This window comes from Eleginops maclovinus, chromosome 11 (assembly GCF_036324505.1).
Source record: "Eleginops maclovinus isolate JMC-PN-2008 ecotype Puerto Natales chromosome 11, JC_Emac_rtc_rv5, whole genome shotgun sequence".
Classification (NCBI taxonomy): domain Eukaryota; kingdom Metazoa; phylum Chordata; class Actinopteri; order Perciformes; family Eleginopidae; genus Eleginops; species Eleginops maclovinus.
Window position 1 is genome coordinate 5,031,897 of NC_086359.1, and position 18,549 is coordinate 5,050,445.

An 18,549-nucleotide genomic window follows, 5' to 3' on the forward strand; every position below is an offset into this window, starting at 1 on the left:
ATAGCCTTAACATTAAAAAAACAAAGCATTTGACACCTGATGAAAATAGAATACATTCAGAAGACATTTTATGAGGCTTTAAAAATAATTTATTTGCAATAAATTAAACATTTCAAATATTACAACAGAAATCAAACATATCTTAAATTTTGCAGCTGCTTCATGTTAAACATTCCAGCCATAAATAATGTGCCTTCAGACAATAAAATAGCTTTGTTCGTTTATTCAGTGTTTTTGAATTGGTTGTTGTTTTGTAAACTATATGGTTAGTTAGACAGCAGTGGCTTAGGAGTTACCCTTTTTTATCTAATATTTTATTGGTGCAAATAACCCTGATTTGGTTGCTCTGAAGTCCCATAATTAATGCACTTTTATCAGACAAAATATATGGCCGAATACGTATTTACATTTTTACACGCTGGTTTGGATTATGTTCGCCTTTGGGTGCAGGTTTTCTTATGTCTAGTTGCTAGAAGTTTTCTAGCCCTGAGTATGTCCACTCTACCCGTCCGCCTGTCGTAAACAATCAAAACCGTCTTGCTGAAACCTTTCCAGAAACCTTTTCTTAGACTAAGCTGAAGAACCGTTGCAGGTTTGTCGCTGATTTGAGACTGACATGTATTTAAAATGAAAGACTATGATAATCCTTCTGAATTTATAATACAAAATGTGTTGTTATGATTATTTACCCCATGTGAGAAATTTTGCACAATATACAGTATGCAATCTTGCTGCAAAGTAATGAGCATTATTGCAATGATGAAATGTCCACATCAACTGAATTCACTGTAATATACTTGACTTAATCTGAGTTTACAGTAGCCGCAAGGAGAGAAATACCTGAACATATATTATTTACTGACAGAATTTATATCAAACTTATTGCCCTGCTTGAGTCTGCTCGAGAACCTTGCTTCAGCAAACTGAAAAGTTTCATGTTCCACAGAAAGTATCTCTTTATAAACAAAAAGTACAATAAATAAATGATCTTTTCTTATGACATACAACATTGAACAACCTTTTAAAACCAATGTTAAAGCAATTATGAATTGACTTACTAGATTATGACCGTTATTTTACTGAAACGATGGGCTTAAAACTACCGTTGCTTGGAAAAACACAGAAATGGCTTTATTTTACAGTGTTAAGAAACTACGATGACTTTTATTTTTGGGGGGTAAAATAAATAGTACTTGTTTCATGAGAACCACATAATGAATGACTGTTATACATCCAGGGAATTTTACACGTGCTGATAGAAAAAAACAGTCTCAAGTGCAACCAAATGCATCATATCAATAAATATTTTAAGAGCATTTCCAGCATCGGTCACAATCAAACACTTCTGCAATAGTTTGTGTTCAAACAGACACAAGATATTCATTGTGACTTCTCCTTCATCAAGCAGCAGACTTCTCCTCAAAAGAAAATGAATTCAGAATCACATTTAAACATCAGTGGTGTGAGGCCTTCTGTCCTGAAGGGTGCAATCATTTCTCTCCACAGGAAAGTCCTCCCAGAGGTATCCTCTTTTCAAGACGTACAGGTGACAACCCACCAGGGGTGTTCAGTCTGTCAAAAACAGGTCGATGATCAGTTATCCAGTGAGCTCGCTCCTCCATTGGTAGCTTTGCCTTTTGATTTGCCCGACGAGCGGAAAGAGAAGCGTTTTATCAGACGCCGAGAGAAGCTGCCAGACTTTTTACGGTCGATAGTTGCAGCGGCAGCAAAGTTATTGCCCATGTTGGAGATGTCTTCGTGGGATTGGCTGAGGCTGGACTCCTTCTCTCTATGTCGTCTGCGGAACAACAGCTTCGTCCCACTTTGTAGAAAGCCCACTAAAGGAAGCAGACAGGTTTGTCAATGTATTTAACCTTTAAACACAATATTCGGGCAATAGAGAAAAACACTAAGCACTCGCATATCTTCTAGTTTAATAAATGAATGGAAATGAGATGAGAGTATTAACACAGATCCACTTAACACCACTTTGGTCTGGCTGTGTTCATTCTGCAGCACAGCCTCCAGGGGGCAGCAGAGGGTGTGATGCTGTGTGGCTTTTAAATCTGTCATAGCACAATTTAAGTTTTGATCTGATGTGGTGGCTATAATCGATCTCTTTGCACATGGAATAAACTGTACTATGTAATAAAGGATCAAATAAAAAAATACATACATTGACAGAAATAGTCAAAATCTCTTGAAATGATGCTCCAACATGTCCAAAAACATCATTTCAATAGCTAAAACGTTACCTTTATGGTCCTTGAGGCTGCAGGTCTCCAAGGCACCAGCCGAACCGGTGTCCGATTCCACATCGTCCACAGAGGGGCGCTCCGACACATCGGAAGGTGTGGTTTCATCTGCGTCCTGGTTGTGCCCCGCATGGTTGCCATGCATCGCTGCGTCCATGGCTGCAGCGTAGCCGCTCGATAACGCACAGTCATCTTCTGAGAGCGGTACCTGCTGAGTGTTGGATATTGACTCAAATGATGCCCTTTTAGAAATGTGGCATGAATAAATAATGTGTGATAGGAGTGAGGGAAGTGTGTCACTGATTGTTGGACCTGAAACCTGCTTATCGTGAATACTTGAATTATATCATGGACCTTTTTACACTTTCAAAATCACGACACATTCCAGGGAATTTTGTGTCAAGGATAGCCTCTTCCCCTGAATAGGTTTCTGCAGCCTTTCAGGAAAAAAACAAATTCAGGTCAGAGGACTCTAATTCCCCTATAATGTGGACCAATGGGGGGGCTAGGGCTGTGGGCTAAATTTAGATCAAACTCATTTTGCCTCGCTCCATGTCATTGTATTTCACATTCCTTAAAGGTAGGTCTTGCAAACCTTGTCAATGACTCGTTTACTGAAGAGAAGTTAAATCCTCTAGAAATAATACCAAGTTGATATATGTTCACAAAAGTGCACTGTTTTTATTTTTCCATTAATTGCACTTCAACAAGCCACTAAATGTGACACAGTCTCCATTCTCTGACCTTGGACACGCCCGAGATGATCAGCGTGCTCCTCTTCGTTGGCGTCTTCCGTGCTACTTTGGCGGCGGACTCCGTCAGCTGCCGAATGGCCGTCTCTGCAACAGGATCCAGGCCATTAGACAGGCGGCTGCTCTCTGAGCAACAAAAGCACACATATGTAAATCAGCACTATACTCATACACTGCGAGATAGAGTTTCTCAAAAATGGGGGAGCATTATTAAACGGAATGATGTTCCTTTTTTGTGTCTGAGAAAATACGTAGGTACACTTGTCAAATGTTGTCTTTTATGTCTTTCCGACATTTCTGCAGCAGGCTTTGTAAAGCAAGTCCTTTCTCTGTGTTGTGGAACTACATTCAGGTTTTGGAACAGGAGTACTTGTCAGAGAGAGCATGATGTGTGCTGTGAAGTGCATTCCTCTCATCTCCTGTTTCACTGCAGCTTGCTGCTTATCGTACTTTGCATTGTTATGTAAAACAGTGTCAGTCCTTTCTGAAACTCACTGCTGAGGTTGGGGCTGGCGCTGCTGCTCCTGCCGTCTGTCAGGATGGTGGGTTTCTTCTCCGTCACCTCCACCTTAGACGGCGAGCGCAAAGGGGATTCACCTGAAAAGCATCGCAGCTTTGTCATCTCAAATGTTTCTCAACTTTATCGGATAGCTTCTTGTACAACTATTCCAGCACACTCTACCTACCTGGACTGCGGTCCAGTTTTAGCCGAGACTGGACGGTGGTGACCGTGGTTACGATGGTTCCATCCGGCATGATGGTTCGGTCCACGTCGACTTTCTTGCTCGGGGTGAGGGAGGAACGAAGTGGCAAAGCATTGTTGGGGCTGCGTAGCTCTACTGTTTCCACATAAGCCAGCTAGAGAGGAGAAAAAAAACACTTGAATTTGCTGATAAAGTGTATAGTGCGGATGGGCACTCTATTAAAGAAGTCGGCACTTGATTCAAATTGACATTTGGACCTGCAGGGAACATTTTAGAGGAGTAATCAGTTTAGGTTTAACAGGTTGCAGGAGACGCGCAGGACAACAGAAATGTAATCCTGCAGGGAAGAAGCAGAGGTTATCTTTGGAGAAATATGTACATTTCAGGAAGGAAAAAAAGGCAACAAGTTCAAACGGTGAAAAGAGATGTGAGACAGCTCTCACATTAACGACAATGGACTTTGTATCAGCTGTTACACAACACTCCCTCTCCCTTTGTGTTGAAGCTTTGTTTCATCCCGGCTCACTTGATGTTAGATAATAAAAGTGTGATGTAACTGTACACTTCAAAAGCTGGAGAATGGTTTTGAAAGAGCTTTTCCATAATTCGACAGAAGTGCCCTGCATCTTGTCCCTCACCTCTGCTGTGATGGTGGCGTTCGGAGCCAAGCCGTGTCCGGGGCTGATGGACAGCGTGTGTTGTCCAGCGGGAGCTTTACACCGGAGGTCCAAAGGGATGGAGGCGTGGCCGGGCAGGAACTCTATCCAGATTTAAAACAAAGCAACGTTTATTTGTACAAACAACATGAAAACCCACTGTAGTTCTGAGGACACAATGGGAGCATCTCCCGGAGCATTTAAAAAAATGCCAACCATTACAGTAAGCCTGCCAACGTTGCATTTCAGGCGTCATTGATTTTGATTTAGCAGTTAAACATTCCTGCTGATCAGGTTCCTGAGCAGCGGCCAACACTAAATTGCTATTGTGCAATGCCTTACGTTCCCTTTTGCCGTTCCGCTCCAGAAGTCTGACTCTCAGCTCTTTGGTCTCCAGACCCAGCTCCCTTAGACACACAGGGAACAACTGGGTTAGATTTCAAGGGAAAGCTGACTAAGCAAAATTAAATTAATGGGAAACACATTGATCAATCAAATTCAGATTCAGATTTGGCTCAACCCTGATTTCTGCACATTTTATTTTTGTGGTTTATTTGACAGGGACATTGCACGTTGATAGACATTTCTGTAAATGTGTCACAGTAAGCTAAGAGGCTGTTTCTCATCTGTAGTTCCTGTCAAATAATAAAGTGACATCCCCTAATCCAAATCAGCGTGAAAAGCAGAGAGATGCAACATAACCAAAAGTGTTCATGTCTGGGGATTTCTATGTTAACGTGAACACAGAAAAAGCTTTTTCTTCTTCCCATCACAGCAGCCATCTTACAGAGCGATTTCTTCACTCCATTCCAGGGGGGCGTTGGAGTTGCCGGGTGCAGACAGGAAGCGGGTGGTCCTCTCTGTGGAGGGTTGGTCCAGGCTCAGGACGCAGCACAGCTCCCCTGATCTAGACCACTGACCTGCGTGCACACACAGCGAGACAGTGAGCAATCTGCGGGAAGCCGGGGCGGAAAGGATCTGACGCTGAGGGAAAATATCTGACCTTTACTTAAGGTCGCCTTGAGCTGCCGGAGCAGTAGCCGTCTCACTAAGACACTCTGGGGTACAGAGTTCAATCCCACTGATAGATGGTCCATGGGGGCCTGGGAGTAAAAAAAGGGTACACAATCTATCACACAGCATCCAGTCATGGCACTGCATTTATTCCAGACACAAGGCCCTTGTTTGTGTTTGCCTTACTGCTGCAAATGAGACATATTTCTCACCGAAGGACTGGACACACAGGTTTTCAGGTTGAGAACCATGGCAGGCTGAGCGCTGAACAGAGTGTCCTCTATCAGTCCCTTAATCGTGTCCACATCTGCCCCACCCTCAGTGCCCTGACACAAACAAAGAACAGCTGTTTAATGTGTGTTGCAGCAGGGCGGGTCAACAAACTGAAGTATGGACGTTACCTATGGGTTTTTAGACATTTCCTGCCTGATACTCTCATATATTACCAAGAAGGAGCCAATAGAACAGAGCTTTTTATTGTTGCTTTACTTTATATTGTAGAGTCTCTCAGCGGGTATTCCATGCTATTAATTGCGCTATATTTTATTATTATTTTCAAGGACATTTTTATTTGTTCATTTTTCTCATGTCTATTCATTCTGTTTGAAGTCATTTTGCACAGTTGCAGATAAAGATGATATATTAAGTGTGAGGGTTTGGATGAATATGACGAGCATTCAAAGCTACATTAAAAAGCTTAACATGTGAAGAAAAAAAAAGATACTTGGTATGACTCTATTTTTCCTGACTTCACTGGCAAAAGGCATTGCGTAACAATATTCAAGAACGGCCTTTCCCTCATGACTCAGGGTGAGTTTCATTGGGCAAAAACATCCCATGCTGACTGAGATTTATAAACATAACTTGACAGAAAGCACGAGCATAGTAAATATAAGAAAGGAATTTCAGAATGTGTTTTCTTTTTTTATGCACGCAACCTTTTATCTTGTAAACTCTGGACAGGTTGGGAGACGAGGCCTCTGCTGACAGCATGCGGCAGACATCTCATATTAACGATATCAGTGTCACATGTTCTCACCTGTCTCTGCAGCCTGCATGGAGACACGGTCAGAGAGAATGCCGGCTGCTTGGAGAGAGTCCAGGACATCAGCAGCCCTTCGTCTTCCACCTCCTCCAGACACACCACCACCTGATGCACAGGGGGAGCAAGGTTGGAAAACACATTACACCTACTGTAGGTGCAGACGGCACTCCAACCAACATGCTTTAAAGAGAGAAGGAATATTATAAGGATTCTACATGTTTCATTCTCTAATATAAATAATCACTACAGTAACTAATTGTTATAATTTAGTACGAACAAGAAAGATTAGGCTTCCATGAACATGACGGTATCGATGAAGAACTGTATGGGTATTTACTTAAAGGAACTAGTAGTCTAGAGCAGTGGTTCTCAACTGGTCAAGCCTCAGGACCCACTTTTTCCTGTTCTAGAGGATTTGCAGCTTTTGCTAGCTTATGAAACACCCACTAACACTTGGAGCTAGAGTACATGCAGAAACACTTTTCTTTCTGGTCCGATAATACATTTCTCATTATGCTAGATGGTGAGGGAAGTGACGGACAGGTGGTTGGAAAATGTATTCCAACATGATCCTATTTAAAAAAGACAGAGAGAACAAACGTCACTGACTCAGAAAGCAGCAGGACTTATGTAAAATGGGTTTGTCCAGCAGTGGCTCAGTCAGTAGGGGCTTGGACTGGGAATCGTAGGGTCGCCGGTTCAAGTCCCCGAACAGACTTGAAATATGGAAAGTGGACTGCTACTTGGAGAGGTCCCAGTTCACCTGCTAGGCCCTGCTGTGGTGCCCTTGAGCAAGGCACCGAACACCTCCATTCCCCCTCCCCATTGCTCCCCGGGCACTGCACAATAGCTGCCCACTGCTCCTAGTACTAGGATGGGTTAAATGCAGAGGACCAATTTCACTGTGTGTGCTCTGCTGTGTGCATGTATGTGACAAATAAAGAGGGTTTCATCCTCCGATTCTATCTATCTAACTTCTCACTGTGGGTTTGATACATATTTAAGACAGCTATTATTGTGTAACTTGTTCAAAACATCTGCAATGTTTGCACAAAGAGCGAGAACAGTTCGTTAGGCATCTTGGTTAATCTGAACCATTGCAAGAAATGTCTGTATCACTTTGATTTCTTTCTTCTTTTAATTCGCAGGCAGGGAAGTGCAATGCGGCCTCTGGCGCGTTAAAAACAATATGATTTGCGTATGATGTTTGTGTCTATTTGCATATAGAGCGGGGAAGTAAGACCTGATTTCAAGTGGTCCCTTTGAAAAGCATGTGGAGACACATTGTAGCTGCAGGTGTGAACCTCAGACTGTAAGGTGTGAACTGACAGAGCTGTCCAATTGTGATTGGATCAATGTTAAAGCCAGGCGTGAACAAGACCTAACAATCATCACCTAATGACAATGAGGGGCGATAGCCAGATGTGATTTTTGAAATTTGAATGAAAATGCAAATCTTGCTCTGAGATTTGTTTTGTAGGCCTATCCTTCAATGTGCAAATTGCAACAAAAATAATCCAGGTGGTATGCTTTTGTACCTGTGCCACCATAGGCGCTACAGTGATCTGGTAGGTGTCCATGGAAACGGCAGCATGCGACTGCTGCGTGACGGTCACAGGAAGGGTCACTGTGTCTACCCAACATTCACAGTGTAAGACCTGTAAAAACAAGAGGAGGCTGCTTTTAAAAAAAAGAAGACAAACCTTGATTTTTTTATGATGCAGGAGGTTTATCATGTATTGCCCTCACTAATAATAAAGATGACTTACCATGCGGTTTGCCGATTGGTCAGTGCAGGTCACACTATCTATCGCAGAGGCAGCCGTTAACTGGAGGCTGCTGTCAAAAGTGATCTGGATGGAGCTCTGGGGGAGACAGGAAGAGAAGAAAATGTCCTAAATATTGCATAAGAGTAAAAGGAGACACTTGGGGACGACTTGAAAGAGTTTTTACTGCAGCGACACAGGCTTTAATACATCTAGTTCACAGTTAGAGATACAAAATGGATTGCTGCTGCACCACTTGAACTAAAATGCAAATTCACTGGGGCATTTATTCAACTTTGAGCATGTTTGGTATCAGATGACAAGAAAGCTCATTGGTATTTGCACAGAGTGATTGAACTCATTAACATGCTATCCACACAATGCACCCAGAAAGCTCTCAAACAGAAACGTTCCTTTTGGCACATTTTGTAACTGAGTCGAGATTATTAATGCATGATTACATTCCTCCTGCCAAAGGCTTACCATTTCAAGGTCACCCTGTTAAATTCAATACATGTCATTTAAATGAATCAATAGAACTGAACGCTGTAAAGTGGCCATAATGTGTATGCCAACAATCATGAGGCTATTGTGTTTATGATGCACGACAAAGCACCCCTGTGGTTAAGTCCAGGCAGCTCCTTGGATTTATGATGAACAATGCTGCAAGACACTGGCATATGCAGGACGACATATGTTTGACCAAATGGTGGTGATGAGTACCAGTTAATATGAGCTGCTGTAATAATGCAGTTTAGGTTCCCCCTCTCAAACTGCCTCGTCCGTTATCAGGACTGCATTCGTAAAATGCTTAGTCATGCTCACATAAATACAGGAGACACCTCCAACAAAAGGAGGTTCCGTTGTCAGAGAAGATTCTCCAGAAGCATGGCAACACCAGTGACCTACTATCACTGTCTTTGTGTGTGTGTGTGTGTGTGTGTGTGTGTCTGTGTGCGTGCGTGCGCGCGTGCGTGCGTGTGTGCCACAGATTTCAGAAGCTTTAAATGGCTTGTTAGATGCTCGTGAGAGAAAACAAATCCCCTATTGTCAGGGCATATGTTCTTGTAGGTCCAAGTCCAATCTCTATCAAACACACCAGTACAGGCGGGGAAGAGGTGGGAGGATGATATAACAAAGTCTGCAGTGTATGTGTGTGTGTGTGTGTGTGTGTGTGTGTGTGTGTGTGTGTGTTGCAGCCAGTAGGGCAGGAAGCCAAATGCTGTAAGCTGACGTAGGTTCATGGACCAACGCGGCACATGACTAGCGCGTACAACCGGCTGTGTTTACTCCGGTTGGCTGGAGCCTTTAAAACTGTTCAGCCACCCAGCCGTTCATTACATCCAAAGTGCAGAACGAACATGGTGTGATGCATTTCGGATCGAGCGGGGTTAGATAAAGCCATTATCACAAGGTTCTGAATGTGTGAGACTCAGAGACGTGCATCACTACACTCAAACCCCTCAGGGATATCTGAATTGTAGTCGGTGTAAAGTAGTGAGTAAATACTTCTAAGTGTCTAGTTTGTTTTGGGACGCCCACATTCTGTAGTGTTATTTTTACATACATTTCGCCTTTACTAGAAATCTCACAGTGTACATAAAGACAACGAGCCTGGGGAGGGGGAGGGGGGTTGATCATACTCAGGCTATTGGTATGCAATCCACAAATGTGCGATGTTCTTATGTTGTACAACTGGGCCACCAGACAACTCTAAAAACACTCCAGATCTCAATTTATAAAAAAAATCAGAACAATTGCTGCAACGATTTAATGTGACAAAGACAAACCGACAACTTCATATATTTCCCAGTTGCTTTAGGACATAAAGCGGCACCGGCTTGCCAAAATGTGTCAGTCAAAATCTTGCATGCTTTAAAGAAGGTTGGCTCCGAGGATGTTTCTGCTCATATAATGTCCTTTTAAATCACTTTCTGGGCTGAAGTATAATCCCATCTTTATCTATTTGGAGTTTACCACTGTGTTAGTTCAACATTTGTACGTGTAAATGCTTGGAAGTGGAAATTATACAGCTATCATCTAGTTTATAGGTCTAGCATGGGCCTAAACTGGACTGGTTTATGGGTTTTTTCATCATTTAAAGGGGAGTTTACTCAGATATGTTGCATTCATTGGCCTCTTCAGCAGCCATCTGGTGCTCTGTGGAACTCAGAACTCATTTTGTAAAAGAGAGTGCAGTGCTGGCATCATAACCTCTGGTATGTCCTTGTGAACCACCACTGTTCACACGTGTGTGTGTGTGTGTGTGTGTGTGTGTGTGTGTGTGTGTGTGTGTGTGTGTGTGTGTGTGTGTGTGTGTGTGTGTGTGTGTGTGTGTGTGTGTGTGTGTGTGTGTGTGTGTGTAAGGTATTTCTGGATCGGGACAGTTCCGGAGGACATCCATGGTGTCACTTCAGTTTTATCAGAGACCCCCCCAACCCCCCCTTTGGATCTGACTGGCTGAACGCCTGTGTAAAGCATGTGGGTCAACCAGAATAACACTCCCCCTGTGGCATTTGTTGACCCTCATCTTCTTCACTCCCTTTTCCTTTAGTAGCGTGTATCTTCGGTTTAGGCTAATTACAATAAGACATTTATTTTACATACACAAAAACCCGGAAAACTAAGACGGACAAAACATTTATTTGTATTTCGTACACTAGCCACGCAACTGCAGCGTTAGCATTGATGATGACACAAATGTTAGCATGCTAGCACAGCTAAGATGGCTAAAAGAGTAGTACCATCCCACAATTCGTTGCGGTAGAGGCAACATTTGAAACAACCACCATTTAGCCGTCCATTCTCAGTTTGTTGTACTCTGGAGAAATGAAAACATCCTTTAAACTAGTTTTCTTTGTGTTATAAAATAAATCATCAGCCGTTGAAGCCTAGTTTTTCTGGTAGCACTGTTGTTGCCTTTTCACAAGCCTTTATAAATTCTCATTCACATGCTTGTTAAGTATTTAGCATAACATGACTAAATGTGATCTGTCAGGTACCAAAGATTATTAAACATTCAATAACAGCACGTTAAATCCATGACGAGTAAAACTGCAAGGACTTCTATGTCAAGCATTTAGATCTAGCCTGACTTCGTAGTTCAAGTTTGATATAATAACAGAATAATGCTTAATGTGCGAGTCAGAGTGTCAGAGTGGCCCACTTGAAGATTCATCCCTGACCTAGAAATTGTAATTGAAAGTGAAACTTCAGGACGTTTAACTGTCTGGTGATTTAGAATATCATCTGTGACTGACGACAGTTTCCTGCACTGTCATTATAAATGAATTGTAAATGTTTAACGTTCCCTGTCGTTAAGGAGAAATGTACTGAGTATAATCACACGTAATTAATCATCTACCAGCAGCTCAAACAGTCAGAGAGGGAAGAAGTGAACTGTGGCCTCAAGCTAATCACCATGCTCTTTATAATTGCATATCTTCAGTGGATGAGGAGCTTCCGTCCCAGCAGATGCACACTCTGCTCTATTCGTCCTCCTCAACCACCCACTGCAGCCCGTGACAATGGCCTGTCATCACGTGTCAGGTGCACACGCAGTCTGACAGTGCCACTATGATCTGCAGCTCTGAAGAGGCCAGCATGTTCAGTCATTCAAGCCTCCTTCACCAAATAATCCAGCAGGAGATATTGGAATAGCTCCATATCAAACCCGCCTGCCAAAGGCAAGATTATATCCTGAGGCTCCAACAGTAATACTTCAGCAGACTGACATTTCCTCTGGAAAAACAACTGAGTCATGAAGCAGGTTATTTTTCAGTGGGCAAATGGTCCTTATGGCTTGTGTGGAATGCTCTTAAACCTTTAGAGGCATCGGGCTTAATCAGCTTTATTTTATTGGATTGTTTACGGGTATACGTGTAAGTCCAGTGAACTGTTGACTAACTGGAGGGCGTCCTATTTACATTGTCGCATATAACCAGCTGCGATGAACCCTCAGGTCAAATCCCTGGATTATATGGACACAGAAGAGTGAGGAGGGGCTGGCGGGTGTCTCATTAGAGTAGAGGTAGTTCGACATATCCTAAACGCAGCTGCAAAACATTCTCACCCTGGGGTTTCAATTATCTCCTATGTTATATATCCCACAAATCACTAAATCATAAATGTTCCCATATGGATTAAAAGATGCTTTGTCTCTACAAAACCCCCCAAAAATCCTCATTTAGGTCCTTTACCTTTTGCTGCTGCTTACTGTTTTTACATAACAACCTGTCAAGATTAGTTACAGCACGTGCCATATAACCGCAACGGCCCGGGTTTGACTGCAGCCTCAGGAATTTTGCTGCATGTCATACTCGCTTTCATTTCTACACTGTCATATGCCAAGATAAATGCCTCCCCCCATAAAAAGATCTTATGGAGAAAAAGGATTCAGCCTCCTTTAGATTTTAGTCTCTTGGTGTTTTAAATACCGGACTTCAGGGCTCAGGTCTCCTCTGAGGTCAAGGTATGTTCTGAGTTGAGTATTGGAGGGGTTCCTGGCTTAGGTCACCATGTGCTGCAGTGAGTGGAATATCAACAAGGTAAACTGATTTCTGAAATTGCTATTTGAAACTACAGACAGTGATACTAGTAAATCTTCATAATGAGATCAACAGAAGATTGCACAGTGGTGTTACGCCCCTTTGAGATGTGGAGGAACAATCACAAGAATTCAAATGGAATTTATTCGGGGAAATACCGCAAATCCCCAGACATGTTGTTGGAGACATAAGCAAAAGATTTCAAGATCCTCAATCAAAGCAGCCCTATTAAGCTCATTTCCAGGTTCCATTTGCGTTCAAATGCGTTTTTTTCAACCACATTGCATATTTGAGCATCATGAAAAACCATGTGTTTACTCTCCTAGCTCGAAATACACACAGTAAAAGGTGTAAACCACTGAAGCAAAAACCTCCCTCTCTCTGACTTCCACTGAAATATCCCCCATGTTTATCCCCTGGAATAAAAGGCCATGAGTCATTTGTGCGGAAAACTAATACCGGAATGAATATCATATTGCAAAATGATCCAAAGAGCACCGCAAAGTTAGAGACCGTTCAGTGTATAATGCTACGGATAAAGGAATAGGATCCAGGAAGTCCAGTCTGTGTGTTACATCCTTGTCTTTAAAGCCAGATTTCAGAAGAATTACACGAGCTTTACCTAACATATGAAAAGCCAGGGAGGACAGAAACAATCACCAAAAATCCCTTAATCCTTCCGTCAAAACACTTGCTGATTCATTTCCTGTCTCAGCTTTACATAAAATGATTGCATGGAGGTACATTTGTTCAAATGTAATGTACAAAGGATAGTTTGGGAGTTTCAAATCTTTTTTACCGCCAGATTTATTTCTGTTGTTGATTTATATTTATTGTAGTTTTTCCAGCAGCGTCGTTCAAACTTTCTGTGCTCATTCAACTTGCTTTATTCGGACACATTTCAACACAATTATTTAAAGGCCGCTGTCAGCATCCATTTTTAATGCAGCACAAGTACTTAGGTTAATGCTATAAAGGCTTTACGTTCTAATCCCCACATGATGACATTGAAGTCGCGTCTTCATTGTGCTTTTTTTTCCCTCCCCTGAAGCTCATGTTTTGCTCGAGGTAGAAACATAATCAGGAAATGCAAGTCAGAGGAGACTGTGAGGCTGCTCTAGTGTCCTTTTTCCAAGTGGCCACGGAGGCATGCCTGGCAGGTGTTTACTGTGTGTGAGAGGCTGAGAATGTGATGTGACTCACTTGTGACCACTACGTACTTGCCACGTATCCAGAAACAGGTTTTTCCAGACTTTTTTTTAAATGAAGGAGATAAAAAAAACAACAAGGTTAACTTTCAACAGTACAGACACAAGGAAATAATTAAAGAGGACATATTCTGCTCATTTCCATGTTCATGTTCGTATTTTGTGTCTCTACTGGGACATGTCTCCATGCTTTAATGTTCAAAAATCTCTTTATTTTTCTCATACTGCCTGTTCTGCATCACCAGGCGCCTCTGATTGGTTAGCTGGCTGGCTCTGCTGTGATTGGTCAGAGTTATCCCGCCCCTTAGCCTACCACATACAATGTGTTGGAGAGCTAGCCAATAGAAGGGTAATTAGTAAATAGATGTCATTATGTTACGGAAGAAAACAAAGGATTCCAATGGAGGTGTTTCAGGCAGGATTTTAGTCTTTGCAGACCATTTACATGCAGACAAACCTATATAACACAGTACAGGAAAGGGAAAACCCCTAAAAGCATAACTCAGCTACTTAAAATAGCTATTACCCCATGTGTTATCATTATGAAAGCTGCAGATGCCAAACCTAGGCGACAGAATAAGGCCAGTGTTTGGTCCACCATGGCCGTTTAGACTTACTCCTGGAGGAAGGTGTTATATATACAGCAAGACATGTTTCTTCCGTATCTCTTTTGTGATTTGCATACGCCCCAAAACAAATAACAGATTGCTCTGTGCGCAGACACAATTATCTCTTGTGATGAGTAAACTCGGGAAGTTATGGCTCGCACCCGGGGTTCACAAACTAAACAACACATGGACAGACAGACGTGGACTGCTTGGCTCCTCCACCCACTGACGCATTTACTCAGTCTGGAGAATTATCTTACAATAACAATGTTCATTTTATCATTGCTGTGCCAAAGCCCTGCGTTCATAAGCCTAAAGGTCACAGAAGAGGAGAAGGAGCACGACGTTTATTGGTTCTCACGTGCAATAAATCTCCATAGCAACTTTCTTTTTTAAAACCCTTTCCAGGCCTCCCTCGTGTCTTTGTTGCTCATTCCACCACAGAGAGAGTAGCTGTGCACAGAGCAACTACAGCTAGGTTGCATAGTGATTTCCATTTCATCTGGAAACTTCTCTTAGTCTCAATAAATGTCCACAGTTCACCCGAGGTTCACTCGAATGTTGTGGAGTTTCTTAGTAACTGCGAGGTCACAATGGATCAACTAGAAAGACAACTTAGCTGCACCGATTCACCGGCATATATCAAAGAGAAGCCGTTACAGTAGAATTACACCGCTCAGCTCACTGACCTGTTTTTTACAAGCTCAAGAATGCGTCACACTGAGAAAATGCAGACTTAATGCTGCATACTAAAACACATGTGATACAACATAAGACCATGGATGAGTCACACGCAGAATCACAGACATGTTTGTGCTCTAACTAAAGCAGTTTGTACGGTATATTACGCAGGACAGACTGGCCTAAAATGAGGACGTTTATACTAAATGGAGATCCTGAACATCAACACTGTCAGACTGTAAAGGCATTCCTTGCCATTTGTGGAAATGTGCATCGTCTTGCACGGACTGAAGGGACTGATGTACTCCAGAGCAGACTGGAAAACGACAGCTGATGACACTAACGTCACAGGGACCCTTCTGTACTCACAGATGCGGAGGGTATCATTTTGGCTTTAAATGTTACGATCAATACCAATCTCTTAATCTGCAATCTAAGTGTAGAGCTACAGTTGGCTTAGCTTAGCATAAAGACTAGACAGTACTTTGAAGGGACCAATATGTAAGATTTAGGGGGATCTATTAGCAGAGATGAATGCATTTCAGAATGAGGGAGCAGGTCCTTTACCACAAAGTCTGCCATGTCGCACAGCCATTTTTCTACAGTAAATTAGTAAGGCCAAACTAAACACTGGTATATCGAGGGCCTTCCACTTTGTCTCTACCTGAAGGCCACTACAGTTCCTCACATGCTTGGAAAATTAGGGGTGAGAGGAAGGTGTTATAATTTGGTTTCAATCTGCAATCAAAATCCTACGACACATAACCGATATGACATCGCTAATGTATGCAAAATACAGTTTGATATTTTTAGTATCTAAAGAATGTGCACATGCTGAACAAGCACTGGCCTATTTATTGAATCGTCTCCATCTTTATTTTTATCAAACCAACATGCAAAACTTGCACCATCACCAAATTGTTCTGACTCCGAAGAGTTCACTCGAACATCTGAGGCGAGGCTGATCCTTGTGAATCAGAATCAAGTGTCGTTTGTTTTGTGGATTGAACTGACCCCTTTAAATTCGCCGCCAACTCATCTCTCATGCAACACACACACAGTTCCTGAGTGGGGGGAGCTGAGGATCCTCCTCCTCTTCCCAGCAGTGCTCATAGCTAACATCTAACCGTGTGGAAGACTTTGATTCACACAGATCAAAAGGAGCTATTTGAAAGGAGAAAGACCTTTAGAAACTCACTCTAATCCTCCGACACGTGCCAGACAACCGACAGTCTGGAGTCTCTGCAAACTGAATCCCACATTTCTGGTCGAAGCAGCTACATCTTGCAGTTTTAATGCAATCTATGAGCTGCGGGGAAGGTGAAAGACAACTACTCATCATAGACTTCGATCGAACATAACCATTTCCCCACCACAAGGCCGGGTACCAAACTATTTTTATCAGCCGTGGGTGTTCGTACTGTAGCTACGCTGACTGGTCTTGCCTCTCCTCTCTTATGTGCATTGATTCAGAGCTGTTACGCAACACTCTGCCCCCCATCCTCTTACGGATTAGACACTCCAACTCCAACTCCCACACCTCCACCCCCTGCCTACACACACTTCCAGCGCACAAGGGCACACCAACTGTATCAGCCCTTGCTTGACTATTAATGCCTCTGCTTAATGACCTTAGGCGTGCTCCTCTACACACCGACATCATGTTTATTCATCTCTCCTATGCAGTAGGATTTGTACTACACCTCCTCCAATTCATGGCTTGAAGTAAGGCTGGGACATGTATTAATATTAAGTCGATACTGGGTTATGAGCATAGATATCCTAGATGTGGTCCATTTTGGATATGATGTTCATAAATGTTTTTCTTTGGTTGGTTGACTTTAGCAATGTTTTTCCTCAGAAATACTGTGATTTATTTTTTTCCATAATGCCCAGCCGTGGCTACATTATCTGAAATGAACAACTCACCCCATGCCTGCAAGCTTGCTCATTCAGAGCTTTGACCCAGGTCCTTTGCCAGTGCTCTCTGAAGGACTTGAAGGAGAACAGAGAGGTCAACAAGCCTTTGACCCCGGCCTCAGAAGCAGCTCCTGCACCCCGGCCGAGCGGAGCTTCAGCAGGAAGCCCCACGCACCTCCAGCCAGGCTCTGGTGTGGCTGTTTGATGGAGAGCTGCTGCCAGGCTATATCTCTTCTGTCCGGCTTGGCTGTCTTCCTGGATCTCCACAGACGCAGCACGGTCAGCAAGTACTGGAGCAGCCATCCCAGCACAATGAGCAGGGAGGTTAGAAAGAGACCCACCAGACTCAGCCAGCCCAACTCCTGGAGCTCCATCACCGTCTCCTGGAGCCTCTCATATCACCAGGTCCAGATGGAAATCACAGGACTGACAATCAGAGCAGATCCGCTCCCTGTAGAATCCTGTGAGTGGGGGCATTAGTCAGTCATCTTGATTCAATGTGTAATAACAAGTTATGACTGAATGGTAACCCAAAATACAAAGGGGATGCACAGACACGGTGGCTTTGATCACCTTAACTTTAATATGCTTGGTTTTATATCCCATGCAACACACCATGTGTATGGAGCAAAAGAACCTGCGTTAACGTTACGCAGATAAGGATTAATTGTGTATTATCAAAGAAGACGATGTCGCGCAGGTTGATGAGGTAGAAATAAACTCAGATTATAAATTGTAGCTTCACAATGACTTACCGTTTAACTTAAACAGTCCGTGCTTCAGGCTGCAGGGTAACGAAAACGATGCATTGGTAACGTGAAGCTGGCTTCATGGAGATGTGCTGCCAACAATAAATGTGTTTGTCCCATCTCCAAATCTGGAGCGACGTTTTGACTGAGGTCTCCCTGCTGTCATTAATGGATTCAAAATGAAGCCTCCTGTCCTCTGTTTAGAGCCTTCAGACTCCGGAGGGTTTAGGTTCTCCGCTTCTCGTACCCTCCTACCTCTCTTACCTCTCCACAATGATGATTTGATAAAGAGCAGCAGAAGGCCACAGGGGGCGCTGCGGAGGAGGAACGGAACAGCAAAAGGGAAGTGAAAGGTGGGGCCTTCAAAATAAAAGCAGGAAACATTAATAAGTTAAAGACAAACACCAACCAGGCAACAACACGGGGTTCACTGTTATTTCGGCACATTTGTCTCTGAATATTCGCATTTTAAGAACAATATCATGTAGGTTCTGCATTATCATGACAAAATAAATGATCACATTTTGTTGCCTTGTATTGTAAACGGGCTATAATTACTTTTATTTAAATATGCTCAAATGGTGCATAACCACAACATCTTAAATGGGCTATTCACATGATAGACTGGGACCAGGTTGATTTAT

The 18,549-nt window shown here is 42.9% G+C and overlaps 1 protein-coding gene across 1 annotated transcript; it reads right to left on the reverse strand.

The window, feature by feature from the left end:
* Positions 1 to 66: 66 nt before the first annotated feature.
* c2cd2l (c2cd2 like) lies at positions 67 to 18,177 on the reverse strand. The gene is given in 16 exon segments (XM_063895159.1): positions 67 to 1,838; positions 2,256 to 2,463; positions 3,000 to 3,133; positions 3,503 to 3,604; positions 3,694 to 3,865; positions 4,350 to 4,471; positions 4,710 to 4,774; positions 5,155 to 5,287; positions 5,371 to 5,470; positions 5,594 to 5,707; positions 6,421 to 6,531; positions 7,965 to 8,084; positions 8,196 to 8,291; positions 17,166 to 17,302; positions 17,305 to 17,617; positions 17,912 to 18,177. Coding segments are annotated over 15 exon segments (2,085 nt in total). The 5' UTR covers positions 17,531 to 17,617; positions 17,912 to 18,177; the 3' UTR covers positions 67 to 1,593.
* Between the last annotated feature and the right edge of the window lie 372 nt (positions 18,178 to 18,549).